This window comes from Cyanistes caeruleus, chromosome 13, assembly GCF_971803275.1.
Source record: "Cyanistes caeruleus chromosome 13, bCyaCae1.hap1.1, whole genome shotgun sequence".
NCBI lineage: Eukaryota > Metazoa > Chordata > Aves > Passeriformes > Paridae > Cyanistes > Cyanistes caeruleus.
Window position 1 is genome coordinate 14,621,813 of NC_141713.1, and position 21,316 is coordinate 14,643,128.

At 36.0% G+C, this 21,316-nt stretch overlaps 1 protein-coding gene across 4 annotated transcripts in view; it reads right to left on the reverse strand.

Moving 5' to 3' along the window:
* Nucleotides 1-2,140: 2,140 nt before the first annotated feature.
* The window catches only part of LRRC49 (leucine rich repeat containing 49), a 35,178-nt gene continuing 16,002 nt past the window's right edge, over nucleotides 2,141-21,316 (reverse strand). For 3 of the 4 annotated variants that reach the window (XM_023933668.2, XM_086849023.1, XM_086849024.1), the window contains 8 exons: nucleotides 21,075-21,222; nucleotides 14,521-14,604; nucleotides 13,636-13,787; nucleotides 11,426-11,663; nucleotides 9,917-10,102; nucleotides 5,983-6,092; nucleotides 5,180-5,333; nucleotides 2,141-3,228 (listed from right to left, as the gene is read on the reverse strand). In XM_023933668.2, coding sequence (XP_023789436.2) covers nucleotides 3,022-3,228; nucleotides 5,180-5,333; nucleotides 5,983-6,092; nucleotides 9,917-10,102; nucleotides 11,426-11,663; nucleotides 13,636-13,787; nucleotides 14,521-14,604; nucleotides 21,075-21,222 — 1,279 coding nt within the window. In that variant the 3' untranslated portion in view covers nucleotides 2,141-3,021. Of the gene's footprint in view, nucleotides 3,229-4,118; nucleotides 4,171-5,179; nucleotides 5,334-5,982; nucleotides 6,093-9,916; nucleotides 10,103-11,425; nucleotides 11,664-13,635; nucleotides 13,788-14,520; nucleotides 14,605-21,074; nucleotides 21,223-21,316 lie in introns of all 4 variants that reach the window. The other variant, XM_086849022.1, reaches the window with a different exon arrangement.

Sequence of the window (21,316 nt, forward strand, 5' to 3'; positions counted from 1 at the left end):
TATGACCTTCAAAGTTTTAGGTACTTGGGAATTCCTGAAGAAGCAACTACAGGAATATATCTCATGAGTCTGTATGAATTAAGAAATAATTTGTGTAACCACAAAAACAACATATATTATGCTAGCAATTTTAAGATCCTCCAACTGCTGAAAATTCTATGTATTCTTAGGTCTAATATCAATTTAATCCATCACTTGTTCCCTAAAAAGAATTTGTGAAAATGTAAGTTCCTTTTCTTTCTCCACTGGTTTTATGTGAAAAGAACATCTGAGCCCAACATTAATCTTTTCTTCATTTATAATAGCTGCCTACCTACCCTCACTTCAGCCATTTAGCAATCCTGTTATGAAACAGCTGCTATTAGTGAAAAAAAGTCCAAACTGGCAGCATTCACAGAGCACTGGGAATACAGAGCATTTTAAGATGTTTCTAAAACTCCCCATCAATACCCTCTGATTCATTTTTTCAGGATCCTACCTTAAAGCCTCAAACCAGGATTATGCTTCTAAAGCCTCAATATCAGAAAGTCTGGCTTTTCTCTTGATTTTCCCATGGAGGACTTCCTGTTTCTCTAGACCAACCTTCTTAAAACATTTTTTTCCACTCTTTTACTGCTGCTGAATCTGATTCAAAAGGGGCCCATCTGTTCCAGCTACATCATCAGAAGAGTTCTGCACTTTCACACAGCTGACGAGATCTCTGTCCCCATGCAAGAAGCTGGAATTGCTCCACCCACCCTGTTGGCCCAGAAATTATGTAAAGTAAATGATAGATCCAAAAACCTGATCATTTCTATACTGACTGTTTCTCTAATGTAAACTCTCCTTTTCTCACATTTTGCAGGGCCCTAATTTGTTCCTTCAATAAAATGCACTATGAAACTTAAGAGTGCAATTTTTCAATGGAAAGAAAACAAAAATCCCACCAAATAAACTAATCTTATTATAAATTCCACAAAGCAGTTCAAAAAACCCAGATAGATGATTGCTTCTATTAAATTCTATCAACTGCTGGAGCAGTTTCTTCAGGAATTCTAATACTTCCTTAGAATTTAAGTGACTTAGCCTCCACTACATTCTGCAGACTGAAAGGCAACTACCTGCAAGTATAACGTGAACCAAATGGAAAATTGCGTTTAACAGTACCCACATCACTATTAACCTGTCATGTGCTCTGCAATGGCATTCTCTCAGACAGCACAGATGCACCAGCTTGGCCTGAATGCAGACTGTACTCTCCAAAATACCTGTGACCACTTAATTCATGCCACTCATTCAAGGCTCAGGGAGCTTGGTCTGTTCAGCTTGGAAAAGAGTCACAGGAGACCCTAAAGCACCTTCCAGTGCCTATGAGCTAGAGAAAACGCTTGAACAAGGGCATGTGGTGACAGGACAAGGGGGAATGGCTTTAAATGAAAGAGCAAAGATTTAGATTGGATACATGGAAGAAATTCTTCTCATGGGGTGGTCAGGCCCTGGCACAAGTTATCCAGAGAAGCTGTGGCTGCCCCATCCCTGGAAGTGCTCAAGGCCAGGCTGGACAGGGCTTTGGGCAATATGGTCTAGTGGAAAATGTCCCTGGTCCCTGGCAGAGCATTGGAAGTAAATGATCTTTAAAGTCCATTCCAACCCAAACCTTCCATGATTCCATGATTTTCTGGACAAAAAACTCATTCAACTGTATCTGCATCCCTGCTTTGACAGAAAATATCTTCTAGATAGAGTTTAAAAATAAATTTACTTTTGAGTCATAGAAAGCTTTGCAGGAAGTTTTCTTTCGTTGCTTTTTTATAAATGAGCCTAAGTAAAATAAGAACAATTTTAATTAAGGAAAAAAATGCACAAAGGTTTTGGATTGTTTTAGTTAAGATATAATGGAACGAAAAAATAAATTTAAATGGCACAGCTTTCTACCTGCATCTGAATGCTATCCACTGCAACTAGCTGGACTTGGTAACACTTCCTAAATGCAATTTCTGGACAGAAGATGAAAAGCTGTTTAATGTGGTAGTTACTGTACTATGGAATGGGCTTTTTCTCTACCCATTCAGTTGATTATGGGGCAAGTTGTGTCTCATCTCTTCATGCAGCATTAAGGAGAAGTCTTTTCTTTGCACACATTACTTCTTTACAATATCTGTGAAAGGTAAAAGTGGAGAATTTATTTTTATTGATAATATGAAATTTTCACATAGTCACAGAAATGAATTACATCTGAATAGTATTTATAAGTTTCCCTACCAAATAGAATGCATGCATTTTAGCTCATTTAATCTTGGCAAACCTCAGAAGTTAATAAGTTAGTAATCAAGAAACAAAATAAATTATATTAACATATTTTAACAAAATAAAAATAAAGCTCAAGTCAGTATACCTTGGAATCATATTTTACCTATAATGATTCACACAACCTTATCAGTAATATTAATGAAAAAAATTTGAAATTAAGTTTGGGCAATTTGTTCAGTTGAGAATTAGGCTGATTAAATGTCAATATTCTGAGCACTCTCACGTGAAAAAGTGTTCTATAATCTGACAATTTAAACAAGAATAATAAGTCTTCATGGAGTTTAGGGTGTAAAAATAATTTATTAGCTTCTGATCATAAAAAATTAGCTACTCTTCTTGGGTTTTTTAAACAGCAGCTGTCAAAAAAGTGACAATTGAAAAGTGTTCAATAAAAATAAGGCAAGCTTTGTAAATTGATTTTTTCTTTAAAAATCAATGCTGTAGCACTACAGAATCAAGGGTAGCAGAAAAAAATAAACCAAAACTTAGTAAAAAAATCATCAAGTCATTTCAGTGCTATCACTTTAGTTAGCCAAGGAAGCATTGGTAAAGCAGTATGAAAGTAAACTTTTACTTTGAAACTATTATGAGTTAATTAAGATTTAAAGGCATCCCTTTGGGGGAGGAAGTGAAGTATGCCCTAGTGATGATAATTTTATATTCTATGCGTTTATGTTTGTAAAACATGAGAGAATAGTAAAACAAAAGCCTGCGAGACAGCACTCCTCGACTCTACTCTTTCTGATCCATGATCCGCTGAAGGCAGAGCTTCATGTAGGAGTTTTTATTGCGTATTTCTATCACTGCATCTCTGACAAGTTCAATGAACATCTGAGGCCAGAGCTTCTGCAATGACTCATTTTTCATATTGATGTCAGCTGCTTCTTCCACTAAATTCTCAATGTATGTCTGGCAAAATGTTTTCCTTTCTTTGATTTCCTGCATGAGAGAAAAATTACACAATGTATAAGAAAAAGGAAAAAAAGGTTAAGAGAAAATCCCAAAGAAATCTCCACATGGTTTTAAGTTGCATGGCCCAGGGTCTATGTCCAGTTTTTATGAGTGTGCCATAGACCCTTAATATATTCATAACATTCATAATATATTAAGTTATTAATTTACCTGAAATTAACTTTCAAGTAATTATATAAATATCTGTTAACAGCATTACAATTTTTGTTGCTTTCTGGCAGAGCAGTGAAAATTTACAGAAATTAAGCACTAAACTATTTTGTCTTCTCTCCCTTCCCAGAATTTCATCCTTATGGCACAACAGCTGAAAAGTGTATGTTTCTCTACCTGCCCTAACAAGAACATTGTAATAGAAAAACGTGCCAGTACCCATCCTTTTCCACAGGCACTCTGGCAAGTGCTGGTTACTAAATGCGCATTACATTAGATACTGAAGTAAACCAAACCTTTAAAAATAATAAAAAGATACTGTGCTTTGTGCAACTTCTACCTTTGCATTTTAGTAACTCAAGCTGTATTAATCCCTGCTTCTGCAAAGTTTCTATAAAATGCCTTAAGCTTTGAACAGTAGGTTATATTGGAGCTAAATATCTAACTAGTTTGGATGGTGGCACCGCTAAAAATGTGAGATCATGCTTCAGGCCACAAAAACAAATGTTTTCTTTATTGTATAATAAAGGTGAGAAAATGCTTTCTAGCAGTTTCAGCTAAAATCCTAAATTATTAATCAAAGACCCAAGACTGTCATCTTTAGCAATACACTTCTTCAGTCACATTTCTGATGTTAGTTTACTGCTGCAGGGGAACTGGAAGGCGTCCTTTTTGCCTGGATGTACTCTTGTGACACCCTGCAGTACCTGCTGCCACATGCACAATGCTACAGCAAAGGACAAGGTGGGAACTGCTGCACTGGGAAGAGAAAACAACACAAGTACTTAATGGGCTGTACGAATACTAAACTTATTTTATTTTATTATAGGGCTGGTTCCATGGTAAAAGACAAAAGGAATGCTTCACTGTCTTACTCCATGCCATTCAAAGATGTAAGAGCTACTGTCACAGCTTTTGAGACTAAAATGTTTACTTAATTTAATCTCTCTACACATGCAGTCACTGTCTCCTTTTAATGCTGTGGATCTGAGATAACAAAATCACAATGGAATGAGAATTCAGTGATTACTGAACTTGATTTAATTTCTTGCACTACAGAGTTTATATATTTCCAAATAATCTAAAAGCAAACAATGGGACAAATGTGGGGAGTACCCACAGTTAGAATTCAGAATGATTGCTCAGAAGGGAGACTATGGCTAAAAAAATCATATTCTCCCTGGGAACAATTTCCCTCTCCCCAAGCAAAAGAATTAGCAGATCAGAAACACAAACTAAAATAAGCGTGACTGATGCCCTTGTCTGAAACAAGCCAGCTTGCAATTTTATTAATAATTAAATCTAATACATTGCCTATATGTTTATTTTCCTGTAACTCACTTAAAAGCTAGGAAGCTTTTATTACTTTTATTACTTTAGCCTGCACTATCTCACGTATTCTCTAAAGGTGCTCTTCACCAATTCATTCAGGGAAAATCCAGCATGTGCAATATACATTTTTCTTCATAAAAATATTGTGCTCACTCCATATGGCTTGTACATGAGAATGTACTTCTGAGACTGTGGCACTGTTTAGGAATCACTTCACCAAAGACAGAAACTGGGCATTTTGATTATTTGAGTATTCTGAGAAAAAGATCGGTTAGATAAAATGTTTGATCAGATTTGTAAATATGTTAAGCAGTGATCTTTTAAAACCACTATTCTCAATAGCACAACTGAAACTTGATGTTCAGATAAATTCAAGGAGTAATAGCCTAAGGTTACCTAACATAAAATGTAAACACTTTGTAATGATATATTTTACCTCAAGCTTTTCCATATGAAAATCCTTCGTCATGTAATTCAATGTTGCTCGAGCTGTGCTTTCCCCTCCGCTTCTTCTGTTATCACTACTTTCCTCACTCCCAACCCCAGATTTCTTTCCCTTTCCCTCCAGCAGATAATGGAATTGCTTCCTCCTGTGAAATGAGATTTACAATCCTAATTAACAAAAACTTTTAAGTGCAGACATTTCTAGATATTGTGAGGGGGGATTCTCCTTTTGAACATACACTTTTGAGCTTTGAAGTATATTGCATTCCTCATTAAAATACATATGACTCTAGATGTCCCTCCATTAATTTGTCTCTAAACAATTGACCTTGATGTAGGAGACATGGCATCTCCTAAACAGGAAGTCTTGCAGCTTTAGTTTTATTAAGTATTTGTCTACAGAAGACTAAAAATAGGGGGCTTGGCATCTGTTTTTACAGTACAACTCCTAAATCTTTTAACCATTAATTAACCACTAAAAATAACCAGTTCTCATCATGAAGGTCCACAAGTCTTCAGCAATCCCAGTACAAATGGAGAACTGAACATGCAGTTCATTTGTGTGCACGTTCATTTTAATCTCCTCAGCAGACTTCATACAAATTCTGGGAAAACCTCTGGCTACATGGACCAGGAGATGGTAACACCTGTTCATTATGCAGATGATCTATCTTCTAGAAGATGGTATTTGTGAAATTTTTATACTTTCACCTAAAAAGAATTCATCATAACAGCATGCAAAAGAGTTAAACAACATGTTCTGAACAAACTCCAGCTCTGCTCCTTTTATTTTACCTGGATTCTCCAAATAATGAAAGCATGCGATAATGTGGCAGCTCTGAAGATGCCACATATGACAGAATGCCAAAGAGCCTTTCTGCCTTTAAAATATCATTTTCAGTAACCTGTGAGAGAGTGGGAGGAAAAAAGGGAAAAAAATTACATTTCAAAATTAGGACATTCATATTTCATTACATACCTATATTGAGAAATAACTGAAATTTGTTATACAGAACACTGCACACAGATCTGTAGCAGGCACATCTTCAAAACATAGACTTGCTTTTACTTTGAAAGTATTTTAAAAGAAAGCAAATGAGGTACTGGTGCTTGTTTTATTTCCTGTCATTCTGGATATTTGAATGTATATACATGACACCCTGTGCTTCATGATAGTCTTCATGAAATGAGGAATTTTATAAAGGTTTCTTACATTCATTTTCCGAAGGCCAGACATATTAATTCTGCTCCATACTGCATGCACTTAAAAAAGGTCTACTGGAAAAATTCTGATTAAGTTATGCTGGAGAAACAGATTCTGGGCATGCACATGTGAAAAGATAACTTACAGACTCTCTTATTTTGGCAGCATCATGTAAAAGGCTTTATAAAATAGAGGCTTTAGAGGGAAAAATTTTTCTCTGCATTTTTCAGCTCCCAAAAATAAGTGTTCACTCATTATATTTCTCTAAATGTTTACCATACTGTTGTTTCAATATTAAATTCCAGTTGTCCCCTTAAACTAACTTTCAAGGGTTGAAAAATTTTCAGGATTCATTTTATACAAAATTGAAGTGTAAAGAAGGTGGAAGAGATTCATTCTCTGGTGGTGGTGGTGGTTATTATTTTTTGTTTATCTTGGCTTGTAATCCCTGGAGACCATGGCCTGTGTTTCTCCTCCACTGATGGCCAGACTATGAACTGACTTCAGCTGCCAAAAGTTTGTTGGCACAGTTTGTGGACTCCTGGCTTTGTAATGAGTGCAGAAGCGATCTTTATGATCACTAAATCTGACCTGGATAACACTGGACAATGAAACTCACTGACTTCTTAACTTTTGGATGAAATGTAATTTCCATTCATCCTATAACGTATTTTGGAAAAGCAACCCATTATTAAATACACTTCAATACTCAAAATATTTACTAAGCACTTCCAGACAAACTTTGTATTCTGTTTTATTGAAATGAGTAAAATGGAATTTTGGTTCACATTAACAGATCTTTACTATATTCTAGTGCAATGTTTAGAGACTATACAATCTACACTTGCCTAAAGTATACTGCAACGGCTTAATGCAGGGGTATATTCAGTGAAAACACAAATCAGGAAATCAGAAATATAAAGTCAATTCCATTTTTACAGTGGAATTGTTCATTTTCACTGAAAATTGAGTAGATCTTACTTAGTAGCCTTGGAGTAGATAACCTTGCTGAACAGTCTGTAACAGAAGCAAGGTCTAAAACAAAGAGCACAGAAGGCAGCTAGGGAAACAAAGCCCAGCGCAGACAGAAATGCCTGCTGGAGAAATAAGTGATTTTAATGTATTTATTTATGTTAAGAGAAGCATAAAGACCAGGTCAACAGAGACAGCAATGCTGAATACACTCTCGAGCTCACACAAACTCATGTTCTCTATCTTAGTGCAGTGCATTGTTTGCTCCATTAATCACAAAAAGATTATAACGGTAGTATCACATAAATGTAAGGCTTTATGCCTGCCCCTTGCCAAGTGCACAGAACAGGCACTGACTGCGCCAGCAGGCCCTGCTCAGGGAAGGGGATGCATCTGTCACACTCTATTCCATACCACTGGGTGGACAGCAGTCTGGAGGGCTTGGTAACTTCAAACCTTGACAACTTAGAATGAATCTGTGATTACTATCACTGGGAAAAACTTCAAGTAGTATCTCAATAAAAATAATTTGCTTCTTCACAGTTAGCAAATGTAACAATTGGACAAATGTAACAATTGGGCACAGAATCATTGTTAGGGAGAGACCAACACTCAGCTTCTAGCCTGGAATATTAACTGAAATGAAAGGGGAAGGTTATGGAGAAAATGAAAGGTTTTTTTAAAGAGGATTTTTACAGTTTGAAAGTGCTAGAGTGATTTATTTAGCTAATTTATTAATTTAATAAATTTATTTAGTTAATTCAGTTAGTTTATACTGCTTTTACTTTGCAACTCTGTGTACCTCAGAGTTGACAACACAATAGTCTCCACAAACATTGCACACTAATGGTAATCAGAATAGCAGAATACGTGCATTTCCCTTTCTGTCATCTGAACTTATTTAGGGCTGATCTAAGGTCTGAGAATCACTTCAGGGGTTGTGTTCCTTATATTGAAAGAGGATTATCTACTACTCATGCTAATCCATAGGTAATACACATCTGCCAATCTAGATATAATGACTTCTGCTGTAGAGTGACGAAGAACAAATCAGAACTCTTCTCTTCCTTCTGCTTAGCTAAGACACTTTTCAAATGATTAATGACACCAGAAGAAAAATTCTGTATGCACATCTTCATGCAGTGTGGTCTGGATGAAAAAGTTTGCTGAGGACAAAAATGTTCTTGTCATACATATTTAAGATCTGATATATGTCCTACATAAAATCACGCTGTGGTACATGTGCTCCATTTACTAAATCAGTCCCCGGGAACTACTAAATACAAAGTTTTCCCTCCCAGACTGAACTTGTTGACCTTGAGATTGTAACAAAAAATCTACTTAAACAGTTGTGTTACTTTCGTTCTCCATGAAGACCAAACACACAAGATTTTTCCTCTATTTGCTTTTCATTTGAATCACTAGTGTTGATTTTGAAAATCTGATGCACCAAAAAAATAAACAAAATTTATATTTTTAAAATCAAATGTGAAGAGCATTTTTTCAGCAGAGTACTAATTTGAAGTTATTCTATATTTTTCAAGGAATTACTGATTATCACTATATTTTTTTTTCCTTTTCAAGATACTGTGATGCTGGAATGAGTCCTATTTCCATCCATCCTTTCTTTGCTAGTTAATTCATTTAATCTCTTTAGCCACTCTTACTCTTCTGAGCAGCTAATATATGTTTTATATAACTAAAACCAAGTAAACCACAACATCCAGCTAGCTTTGGCTGGATCAGATAACAAGTATATCTAATCCAAAACATATGATGATGACCAAATTAAAATACCAGATCTAAATGCTAAAGCTGTGTATTATTTTTGCTCTAATTAACTTCCATAACATCTCTTAAACTTATTTAGCATTTAAAATTGAATGTGCATTCAAACATTGTGTTGCATTGTAACTATTTTCACCCCCTTTATGATCAAAGCCCGAGTATAAAATAGCTGTTTTATATGCTTGAATAAATTTACTTTCAATTGATGTAAAGGGGAATACAAAGTACAAAGAACAGCAATATTAGTGTCCTAACTTCCTATTTATTTAAACATAAAATGCCCACCCAACAAAAAAACCCATTCCAAAGATCTTGTACATAGGAAGCAGAAAAAAATTTAAAACAAAAATCTATTTGATAGACCTTTCCTGTGACAAGTTTAAAGCAGAAAATATAATTCTATGGTATTTTGTAACAGTAGCAGTTATAAATAATCATACACAGTAAACTACTAAGGAGTCTGTGAAACACATTTTTGTGTAAGTATTCAATGTCAGCACTGTGATTTTCTCAAAAACAATAAAAACTGCTTCTTAAAATCAAGTAAAATTGTGCAGTTCTTTAATAATAATTTCCACATAATTTTATTAAATAATATTAATTGCACAAGAAATTATGAGGTGAAGTCCACTTAAATCTTTTCCTCCTTAATACTGAGAAGACACTGTCAGGGTTGTATTCATTTCATCAGGAATTTGTCTGCTCTTTTAAAAACAACACTAATTTATCCTGTAAGACCATTTGTAAGAAACAACACCATCCTACCTTCACTCCATTTATCTTCTGTAGATTAAAATGGTTCAGTCTGAACAGAACATAGTATTTCCACAAAGTTAAGTTGACAACTGGATTTCCCTGAGGATCAACTGTCAACTGCTCCATGCGATGCATCTCAGCCAATGCATTGAACTGCTGCAGTGCCACAAGATTTGTCTCCTTAAACTTCAGGTGCTAAAAAAAGTCAAATCCCAATAAATTAAATTTAATAAATTAATTAATTAATTTTATTAATTAATTAATTTATTAATAATTTAATAAATCCCTTTAATAAATTAAAGGAAACAATAAAGAGTGAACACAATGATTCCTATTCTGTGCCACTCAATTTTCAAAGTGTAACAATCATGTGTCTGATGAAGCAACTGAGCTCATTTCATTTGAGGTCTCTGTAGCAAAACACATCCATGTATCAACCAAGTGCCGTATTACATATACTAAGAGATGTCAACATTACAAGCCCAAAGCAATTTGTAAATTCTTTACTTAAAGCAGGAATATTTTCAGTGTTCCATAAAGCAATGATACTACTTAATCAAGGTCTACTTTAATCCTGCAAGTAAAGCATGTGCAATATCTACACATAGAAGTAATTACAATAGATGCTTTTAAAATATTCTGCCCCTTTTGGACACAGGCTGCTGGCCTAATTCATACCCTGCCCTACAGTAATGTCCCTATGAGCATGGTGTATGCTACACATTAACATTATTCTGGGAAGAGGAAGGAGGAAAAATTGATGGTGAAGATAAAAATTTAGTTGTGATTCTGTTATCACCCACAAACTTCCCCCACCCACACTGAAACAACTGTTTCATTAAGATAAATTTGTCCTAAGCTCCCCAGAAATTTATCAGTCTCAAGCCATCAAATTTTGTTATAGTCAAAATCTTGAGAAGCAGCAGGGAGCTCCAAAGCCAATCAATCTGAGCTACAAATTACTTATGTTTGTTATCTCTATTTTAATATTTGCATCAAAATGACTGATTTGAATGACTAAGAAAAAAAAGAGAGACATACTGAAGAAACTTCTCATTCATACTGCTTTTCTTTGTCAGGAACTGAGGAATTCCATGAACTGCGCTGATTTGCTTAGCTATTCCTTCTAATCTTTTTATCCTATCAGCAATTTGCCCTTTGAACTCATGACACAAATGAAGTCTTCCTGATACCATGGATCCATAACAATAGTACAGAACAACAATACTGTATTACGTATATTGTGTGTATTATGTAATACACACAAGTTCTGCAACTTAAAAATAATTAGGTAGGTCAAAGGAATTAAAAGAAATAAAAACCTGTCTGAAAAGAAATCTAAATTAAAATGATTGATTTTTAAATATCAAGGTTAGCATTATAACATAAGGAAATATGCAATTCTTATCTGTGTCTATTTACATGAAAGCACTTAGTGGGGGGCTATGCCAAAGTAAGGTTGTATTAGACAATCCATGTTCCATAACTGTTCAGAGCTGAAACATGAGGCATGCTCACCACACAATTAGGAAATTTTGTCTTCAGTTTTGCTAATACTTGAACAATTTCATCAAATTCTATGAACATAAAGGAGACTGTGGCAATAATGCCAGCTGTTTGAACACTCCAGTTTCGATCCAGGCACTCCAGTGCTCCAGCACCATACAAGCCAAGAGTGTCTCCTTCCACTTCCACTAAATGAGACTCTAGAACAGACAAGCCTTGTACTGCACTGCTCAGGATTGTATCAAGAGATCTGTAGAGGAAATAAAAATACAGTGATACAAATGAGATGATTTTGAAATAACATCATCACTCTACTGAATAGCAGTCCTTTCTTTTACCAAAACTCAACTGTCAAATACAATGGCATTTCTCAGCATTCATTCATTTTCAGTACCCCATCTGGTTCAAATACACTATGGCCTGGAAAACCCTTCTTCCATCAAGTAACACTGTATTTTTTCTACTTCTTCGGCAGAAAGGCTCTGGGTGTATTTGAGTTGGTGGTGGGGTCAAATTAAATAAAGAGTCCATTCATATTTAGTAATTTGCTTTAAAATTCCAGCTCAGAATGCTAACCTAGCATGTTTCATGTTGCTTTAGATATCTAAACAAAATTTTAAAAAATGTGTTTATTTAAGCTATGTCCCCCTCACATTCTGTTTGCTATATGAAATGTAAAAGTGGACATAAGTAATAACTCAAGCATTTCTTTCAAATAATGGGACCTTTCCAATTCACAAGAGCAATTTTAAAATTAAGCAATAAATCCAGGTATTCCTGACTCCTGTCTCTTTCTGTCCTACTTTCAACATGATACATTCAGCTGGCTGGCTCTAAAGTGTACAGAGAACTCAAGCACAAATTACGGTTATTAAATTACAGTATTAATTAAAGTTATGTAATGATTGTCATTATTTTATTCTTTACCATATTTTTAATCTTTTTAATGTATTTTAACTAGTAGCAATCATTTGACTAATGTTCTCTCGACAATCACAATCAGAACTCTAAAATTTCACTCAACTGAAAATGTTGAGAGCCCACCACTTCATATGTGAAGCTCTAATCACGTATCTATGCTGAATTTCACCTGCAATTTTATTGCTTAGTAGCTCATCTTGAAATTCTTCACTATGATAAAACACATACATCAAAACAGCATCATTTCTCAAGCAATGGGAATTTGTTCATTAACAGAACAACAATCAAACTACCATAATTATACTGACTTGGTCATGGGGGAGGGATCACCAACACTGAATTAAATGGCAAAGAAACTGAGCAGGTGTGAAAGCAGTGGGTGAATGCATTCAGGGAAAGCTTTGGAAACACAAGAATATGAAAGATGATGACAATTTAAAAATGCTAAGGAAAAAGTGTTTCAAAAGATGTAGCACTTGACTGGAAATAAGAACCAGTTTTAGCCATAATAGACAACATATCAGATGAGTTCTTGTGAGAGACAAAGACTTCCTGAGCATCTCTGACATTGCCAGCACTGACCAGGGACAGCAGGAAGCTGTAATTGCTATTGAATTTGTGCAGACTATTTTTTCAGACATTTGGCTGAGCTAACCAAGGTTGAAGCACTACTTTGGTTTTAGCCAATGTTCATTAAGTTCTGCAGTGGGTTCTGGCCACATGGCAGCCTTTTTAGATGCAAATAAGCAAAAATAATATATTTAAAACTAAGAATACTAAAATTATCCTGAGAATAAAACTAAGTCTGGTAACTGCTACTGTTAAAATAGCATGGGTGTGAAAGCAGCCCAATAAAAGACGCTGCAGTTCAAACTAAGAGCCTGAATACAACTATGAAACCTCTTCATACACAAAGAGATTACAAATCTTCCTAATGCTCATACATCTTCATTTTGCTCATTTAAACTGAAGGCAACAATCTAAGCTGTTAAGGAAATGAACAGCCTCAAGAAGGCTCAGGAATTTACATTTAACATTTCTTGTAAACATGAAGTTGTCCTTTATTTAGCAAAATCACATAATAATTTAGCTTGCACTTCTTTACGCAATGCGTTGCTGTTCTATTTCTTTTTAAACATGTTACGTAGTACATATGGTCAAAAGCAAAGTAAAGCATCTTTTCAGTGTGAATTTGCACATGTAGTACTTTTGATAATGAAATACAGTGAGATCTCAGATGTGAGAAGTAGTAACCTGAAACTTAAGACATGAACAGGTAAAAGTATCACCCAATAAAATACCTGCTTTCTTCAGGAAATACATATGCAGCACTGCCATTGATCTGGCAGGGCTCATTTTCTTTATCTTTGTTTAAAGAAGCCTCAAGAGCAATTCGGTTCTGCTGGATCTCCCATTGCCGAGCAATGTTACCAATCGTTAACCGCTTCTTTTCCTAAAACAAGACACACAAGTCATGATAAGGCATGACAGGGCAGGATCAACACGTTTGTTTGTTCAGCAGTATGCTGCTTATTTGGAGACAAACAGTGATATTAACACAGCAAATGGAATGTAGATACTCTTAGATTCTTGAACTTTGGTCTCCTGTTAGGAGCACAGCTCATGCAGTCAGGAGCCCTATGAAGAGCATTTTGGAGGGCACCTGGGTCTCCCCTGGTGAGGCGCTTCTGTCTCGTGTGTGTCAGCACCAAGCAGGCCAGCTGGGCTGGGAGATAAGACAGATCAGAGTTCTGCTGACAGAAACAACAGCTGGGCCTCAGGGCCCCTTCACTCTATCCACGGAAAGGAACAACTTCAACAGGAAAATAAGAAGGAAAAACTACTTCAGAACACCCTGCACAGCTGCAGTCAAGAGTGTTCATCTGAAAAAGGGAGCCCAAGGAATGCAAAATCACTGGAGAAGTCCTTTACTTTAGCCTGGATTTCTGAAAATGAAGTGCCATTCACTGACACATATCACAGTCGTGTTCAACATGGGCGTTCTGCTGAAGTGTACCTTGCACATTTGACTGAACAGTTTCAGTCATGAAGTGCACTGTTGAAGCTGTAAAAACAGATAGGGGCGTGTTGGGATATACAATATAATATCTGCAGCAAAAAATTTTGGATATAAATTATTGCTGTAAATTGGTTGACAGTAACCTTAGAACAGCCACAGACAATACCTTAAGCAAGGTCTGTCTATGGCTTTCACGCTTCCTTTCTTCCTCTTTCCTTGCTGCAATAGATGCCATACGTCTTTCTTCTTCCTGGATGAAAAAAAAGAAAAACAAATTCCTAAAGGGAGGAACTGAGCGAGTTCTGACAAGTATTACTGGTAAATTATGTCCTTGTGTTGGTATTTTAAATGCAAATTTTCATTTTAACACAATTTTAGAATTTTTATCATCTTAATGTTTCTAAATACTATTAAAACCAATAAAATAGTTATTTATACATAACTCAAGAAAAACAGAATACATAACTAATCAGACATAAATGCTGAAGATAAAGCTAGTTAAAAGTAATATATGCAAGTCTTTGAAAAAGTATAAAGCATATGGTGAGTATGACCATGAGAAATACTTTTAGATATGACAGTACATCTTCTTATCTTTGCAGTAGTTTCTGAAATTAGTAGGATTATTTTTTTGTAAAAAAAACACACAGAGAAAAAAAGCTGGGTTCTATATATGCCTGAATCATAACCCAAGATTAATTTTCATCATTATAAACTGTTTCCAGGCCCCAGCTTTTCTCAATCAGCAACAGAACTTGAGAAGAACAGAACATTTTCGAAATTAGCTATTCCATAACCATTATGTCTCATCAATATTACAGTCTTCTCACAAAATCTCAAGAAGAAAGCCATTGATTTCTAAACAGTGAAAGTGAAGCTGCTTCATTTTCCTGGTACAGCAATTTGATACTGCAATACACCCATATTAGGTTGGATGCCCCTTGTTTACAGAAGTCTAAACATTCTCACAGCACAGTATTTTAAGAACATATATTTTCCAAGTAACAAAAGAAATATTCACTATGAAGTAAAAAGTGTAGAGTCCTTCCAACACAAATATTTGGGAAGCATACTTTAACTTATTTTGATTTACTTCACATGCTATTTGGGTGTTTCTACTGAAGTGTCTTCCCAGAGCATATGAAAAGTGTTTTCATTTCCTCAAAATAGAAAGCTCCTGTCCAAACCTTTTCATTTTCTAGAAAAGTTATATGTTAACAAAATTAACAAACAAAAATGAACAGAAAGCACCATCAAGCAGTAAGATATATTGACATGTCAAAATTTCTACATAAATAAAACATGCTATGTTTAGAGCATTGTAAGAACTCCTAAGCACATGGGTGAGTGCTTACTGGAAGATAAAATAAAACAGGAACTTCACACTTAGCATGGCCATTACATTTTTAAGAAAACAATTTCCAAAGCATAAGAAGTTCAGTGCATGTAGCAGACTTACTCTGATCTGTGTACAGTCCCCCTGAAACCCACTGACACACCATGGATTTTGGCATCAGTCTGAAAAGGGGTTAAACAACAGATTTTCAAACTGTTCCTCCATGACTTTATCATAGTATCATACATTAAACAAGAGGAGTACCTCAATGCACAGTAAGGCATGAGACTTTGGACAGAGCAAGCTTCTCTAACACAACTATATGCAAGAATTTCCTTGGAACACTAAGTGGAAAGCCCCTAATTTTTTTTTTTTTTTTAATTTATTCTCAAAGCACTTGTCTTTTGCTGATGAGGTTCTGTTGGTGGCCTCCTCTGCTACTGGGCTTTTAAACTATTTCTAAACAGGGTATTTCCAAGGGGCTAGTGTCATGGAATTACAGCATAATCCAGGTTAGAAGGACTTCCATAGGTCACTAGTGCATGTTAAAGGAGATCACCAGTAACTGAATAACAAAATAAAGCACACACAGATACAGAAGGCCTTCTAGGTGCCTTGAATGGGAGGGTTCAGGGGCAAGCTGTAAAAATTATTAAATAAACCCCATGCAGGTAATATGCCACAAATATGAATGCACCATTAATAATGCAAAATAAAAGATAAACACTAGCAAACTACATTAGTGATCTTTTTCTTTAGAGAGCAGGTTAGATTTTTTTAAGGGATTTTTTATTTTTTAATTAAATCACTTCATGTGACTATGTATCTATGCTTTTAAACTTGGCTTCCTAAAGAAACAAGCTTTTTATATTTTTTTTCTCTTCATCTTCTCTAATGACTTTTCAACACATTGAACATATCAAATAACAAAGTATGTTTAGAAGTCTTAAATTAAGGGACTTTTCTCATTCCCTAGATGTTTGATTATATTAAATTGGTATGTAGAAAGAAGAGTAATGTCAGCTAGTTTTACCACCAAGGAAGTGGAAGCAGAAACTGTCCATTTCTATTTGGCAGAAAACATCTGGCCATTCATCAGAGACTCAGTTTCAAACTAACTGAGCTGGTGTTGTGTTTCATACTGGTGGAGGTGATAACTAGATAACAAAATTACACTGATAGAAAATCAGCCTTCATTATTTTCTTTTCATTTCAAAACAACTTGCTATAGTTTTTTCCCAAGCTTTAAGGTAATCATCCATAAAGTTCCCTAAATCAGATTTTTCTCAGTGTCTACAAATCTCTTCTTATTCCATCTTCCTTCTCAAAGGTCTCCCTTAATCCAGTCCGGACGTGTACCCCTTACAACACTGTCTTCCGTGCAGGAGGGTCTACTGCCCCCGCTGAAGTCAGCCCTGTACCTTTCCTACCAACAGCCTCCACACAAAGATCAAAAACAACTAATGAAAATTACATTCTAATAAGAGTATTAACTGAATAAGATTTTTTTCCTTGATCAAGAGTCCTAATTACAGACATTTTAAAAACACTAATCCTTTTCTAAAAGAAGTTAGCTCAGCCAAAAATTAAAACACATCCTTAGCTTTACTCAGTATTCATAAAGGCAGAGTGATAGAGAAAATCTCTGAATGAAGATCAAGGGTCACATCTACATATAAATTTCTTCATTAATCTTGCACAACACACGCAAGCAACCTTTAAAAACACATTCCGCAGGAACCAACCAAAAAAACCCAGAGTACCAAAAAAGGGTAGGAGAAAAACCCCTACATAACCTTGCCACAATTCATTTTTGCTATCATCCCTCCTCTTTCAGAAAGGATTTCGGAAGAGCTGGAGCCCTCGCCCTGTACCATTTGTTTCCCCTGGTTCTCCCGCTGGTTCGGCCCGAGGCTCCGTTCGCTCCCCGGGCCGTTCCCGCCGCGCTCCGTGAGGGCTTTCCCGTGCCGATGGCGCCCCCTGCCGGCGGCCGTCACTGCCCGGCTCCCGGGGGAGCCTCCGCAGCACCGAATGGATCCGCAACGGGCCGCAGGGAAATGCACGCGTTCCTCCTCACTACTGCCCTGCTCTTCTTCAAACAAGTGCCTTCAACAAATGACACCATTTAAGTCACACAAATGAAGTATCTTATTTCCCAGTGGAAAGAAAAAAAAATTAGGGATCCCTCCTTAAAAAAAGCCCTTAGAACACTTTATGGTGGTGATGGAATACAGTAATGAATTCTGTTCTGGATAAAGTAATAGAACCTACTCCCTGAGCAGCAATGAAATGTCTAAGCAAATAATCAAAACCAAACACAGCTCTCTTTAAGCTTCTAAAACATATAAAACGACAATGAAAAATACAAAGCTTTACTTCTAGAACAACACAGCTTCTCTTTCAATCTGGTAACATTTTAAAAAAATTGTATTACATATCATTTTTACACACACATATAGGAATACATACACACTTAACAAAATCTCTTGGGGTAGTCTGTTTGAAGTGATGGATAGCAAATGTTCCTGGTTATGTAACTCCTTAGTAAGGGATATGTACATATTTCAATCATATTTAAATATTTTATTACATATCTGCAGACAATATCTGCTTACTATTACAAAAGAGTGGAAGAAATAGGTCCCAGTCAAACTAAGCACCACTGGGCAGATCCACTTTTGAAAGAGTTCAAACTGCAAAACAGGGTGAAAAAGCTTCAGTTCCCAGAAGAACAACCATTATGCTAAGTTAACCGTGGCAAATAATCAAAAATGCAACCTGAGCCTGCTCTAAGGCTCTGCACAAGCCCATTCCATGGATCCATTCATCCAGTTCCATCACCTTGCAGCTAAGGTGAGGTAAAGGTGTAACTGTGAGTTACTGACAGGAACACAAGTGAACACAAGAGTCTGTCCAGCCACAGTAATTCAGCCTCCTGTGCAGTCTTTAAGCTTTAGACTGAGCTACTGAAGGTCAAGAAAGCAAAAGATTTTCATTGAGTTTTAGATACACAACACCAAGTGGTTGAGTTTTCAGCTCAAAATCATCTTGTATGGACAATGAACAAGGGAAGAGCATTACGGGTGCTTAACCTCCACTGATTTCACTGCAGCTGGGTCTATGCTTCAGTGGTTCAAGAGCTTGAATCTTATGTTCAAAAATGGCTTAGGGAGGAGGTGGCCTAAGAAAACATCAGCTTCTACACAGGTCAGGGTTTGGAGAGTTGTCATAATACAATACAATCCCTTGCCTAAAGGCAAATCTACCCCAACTTAAATGGTATTAGAACAATTACAATGCACAAATGTTTTATTCTAATTACAGTGTCCTTGGTTTTCATGGCAGCTCTATGTTTCTGAATAGTGCCCTAAGGCAGATACAGCTGTCATTAAATTTTTGCACCAGGGCTCCTTTCTCCAGGGAATCCTATGGAAAAAGCCTGGCACCAAGAAGCGTGTATCTTCTTGAAACAAAACATGAATGAAGCTCCCAAGTCTCATACAAACTTTCCAAAGAAGTTTTGAAAGAAAAGTTAAAATCAGAGCTAGCAATTGTGTAAAACTCAGTTATTGAGCAAAAAAAGCTTCTGAACAAGTTAGTGAAGAATTTTTGGTCAGAAGAAAACCCAACAATCATCCATTTCAGTTTGTTACAAAACAAAGCAAAGCTGAAGTTCCAAATGGCCTAAATGTTTTTCAGGATGATGAAGAAAAGATCCTATGAATGTAATTAGAATTTAGTTTAGTTTCTTACACTAAACAAGAGTGCAAATCATATACTCAACACTGCAAGTGCTTTCCCCCACCAGGTTAGATCTACCCTTACAGCCAATGGCAACCGCGTGTTGCAGTGCTAGGAAGAATAGCTAGATTTGGAATTGCCAGCTCTTTAATTTTACCACAAATCCCATGACACTTGTTATTTTTCTTTAAATCCCAGTTTCTTAAGTCATACGATTATCTGGGTAATAGTTTTTATTAGAGAAAACATAAAGCACCCTCTACATGGAGAAAAATGTTAAAAGGCTCAAAAACCAGAAGGCAAATAAAGACTGTAAAACACATTATTTTTACAAGTAGGTTTATGAGGAGCACAACTGGTGAAGCCTGGTTTTCTATGGCTTTTTGTCTTTGTGGTTGATTCTCTGATGTTTAACAAGGTGCAAATCCAGATTAAGTTCTTCCCATGGCTGTGCACTTCTGACAACTTTTCCCCCATACAGACCTCATGGAGTCTAAAAAGCTCTTTCTACAGTTTTTCCCATCACTGATATTTCCACCAGGATCCATCCCCTCTTGACAAGGGTAAAAGGTGGGGAGATAGAGAGATACTTTCTTTATGCAACTCAGGTTTCCAAAATAACACAGATGAAAGGAGTTTTTAAAAGCAAAGTAATTAGCAATTATTAAGTCAGTATAAAGTCATAAAAACCCCCAAAGCTTAGAATATCTCTGAACAAACAAGTATTTAGTATTTTCAATGACAGGAGCAAAACTCTCATGCCCCAAATAACTTTTTTTTTTAAAGCAATGTTTTCCACATGTTATATTTTTCAGCCTAACTGGCTCTATGAAAAAGCATCAGCTGCAGTTTACAATGCACTACAGCCTTTGTACAAAGCAAATTGGCATTTAAAAGAAGGTGTATGTATCAGCAGCTGGTCCAAAAAGTTACCACTGTATCACTGTTGCTTGCTGCTGGACAGATTTCTCCAGTAAGAAATCATGCTTACACATCACTTTTGAGTAGGCACAGAAGAATTAGCAAGGGTATTCCTATATTAAAAGAGAAAAGAGGTGGCATTATGGTAAAACCCTGGTGATTTTCTTTTATCCTCTGAAGTGGATTTTCAAGAAGCCTGCAGGAGACTGAGTTGTGTGCAAGTCCTCTCTCCCTTATCAAGGTTACTTGAACTTGAGCAGCAGAAACAAAAATTATTAGGGAGAGTAGGTTAGGAGGAGAGAAATACGGGCAGACACAAACTGTGTGATCACCAGATCTCCCTAGGGAGGCTGATTAAAGAAACCAATTAAATTCTTAAACAAAAGATACCAATTACAGCAGTTTTAGGGCAAACAGACCACTCCTTTGGAAATGTGCTGTTCCTTCTCAGCTTTACAACAAATCAGCAAAGACTGTTAGGAAAATTCTAACCAAAAGCTTTGCAAGCTTTCTCATGTCACATGGCAGCTGAACATACAGCATTTGCTGCTGAAGAGTTTTAGCACTTGAAAATAAACATGTAATGTCTATTCACCATTCAATTCAATGCTAAATTAAGAAAAAAGTTTGTACTTTTAATATACACGTATACACAGAAACCCCTGCATTTTACTTCTGATTTTAATTATCTATTAAATTTGATGAAAACAGAAATTTCTTACTGTGATTCTCTTCATATCTAGCTGTCGGAGCTGCATCATATGATGGAGAACAGTGTGTTTGTACCATGTCTCCTGAGCTATTGGATTGCCATCAAGGGTGATATCTGACAAGGATGAGGAATCAGCAAGGCACAGAATATCCTCAAAACTGTAATCAAAAGAGTTTAAAGTTTTAATGCCATGGAGCAGGAATAATTTTGAGGTGGAAGATTTTATTTCTTAAGGACAGAACATAAATATTT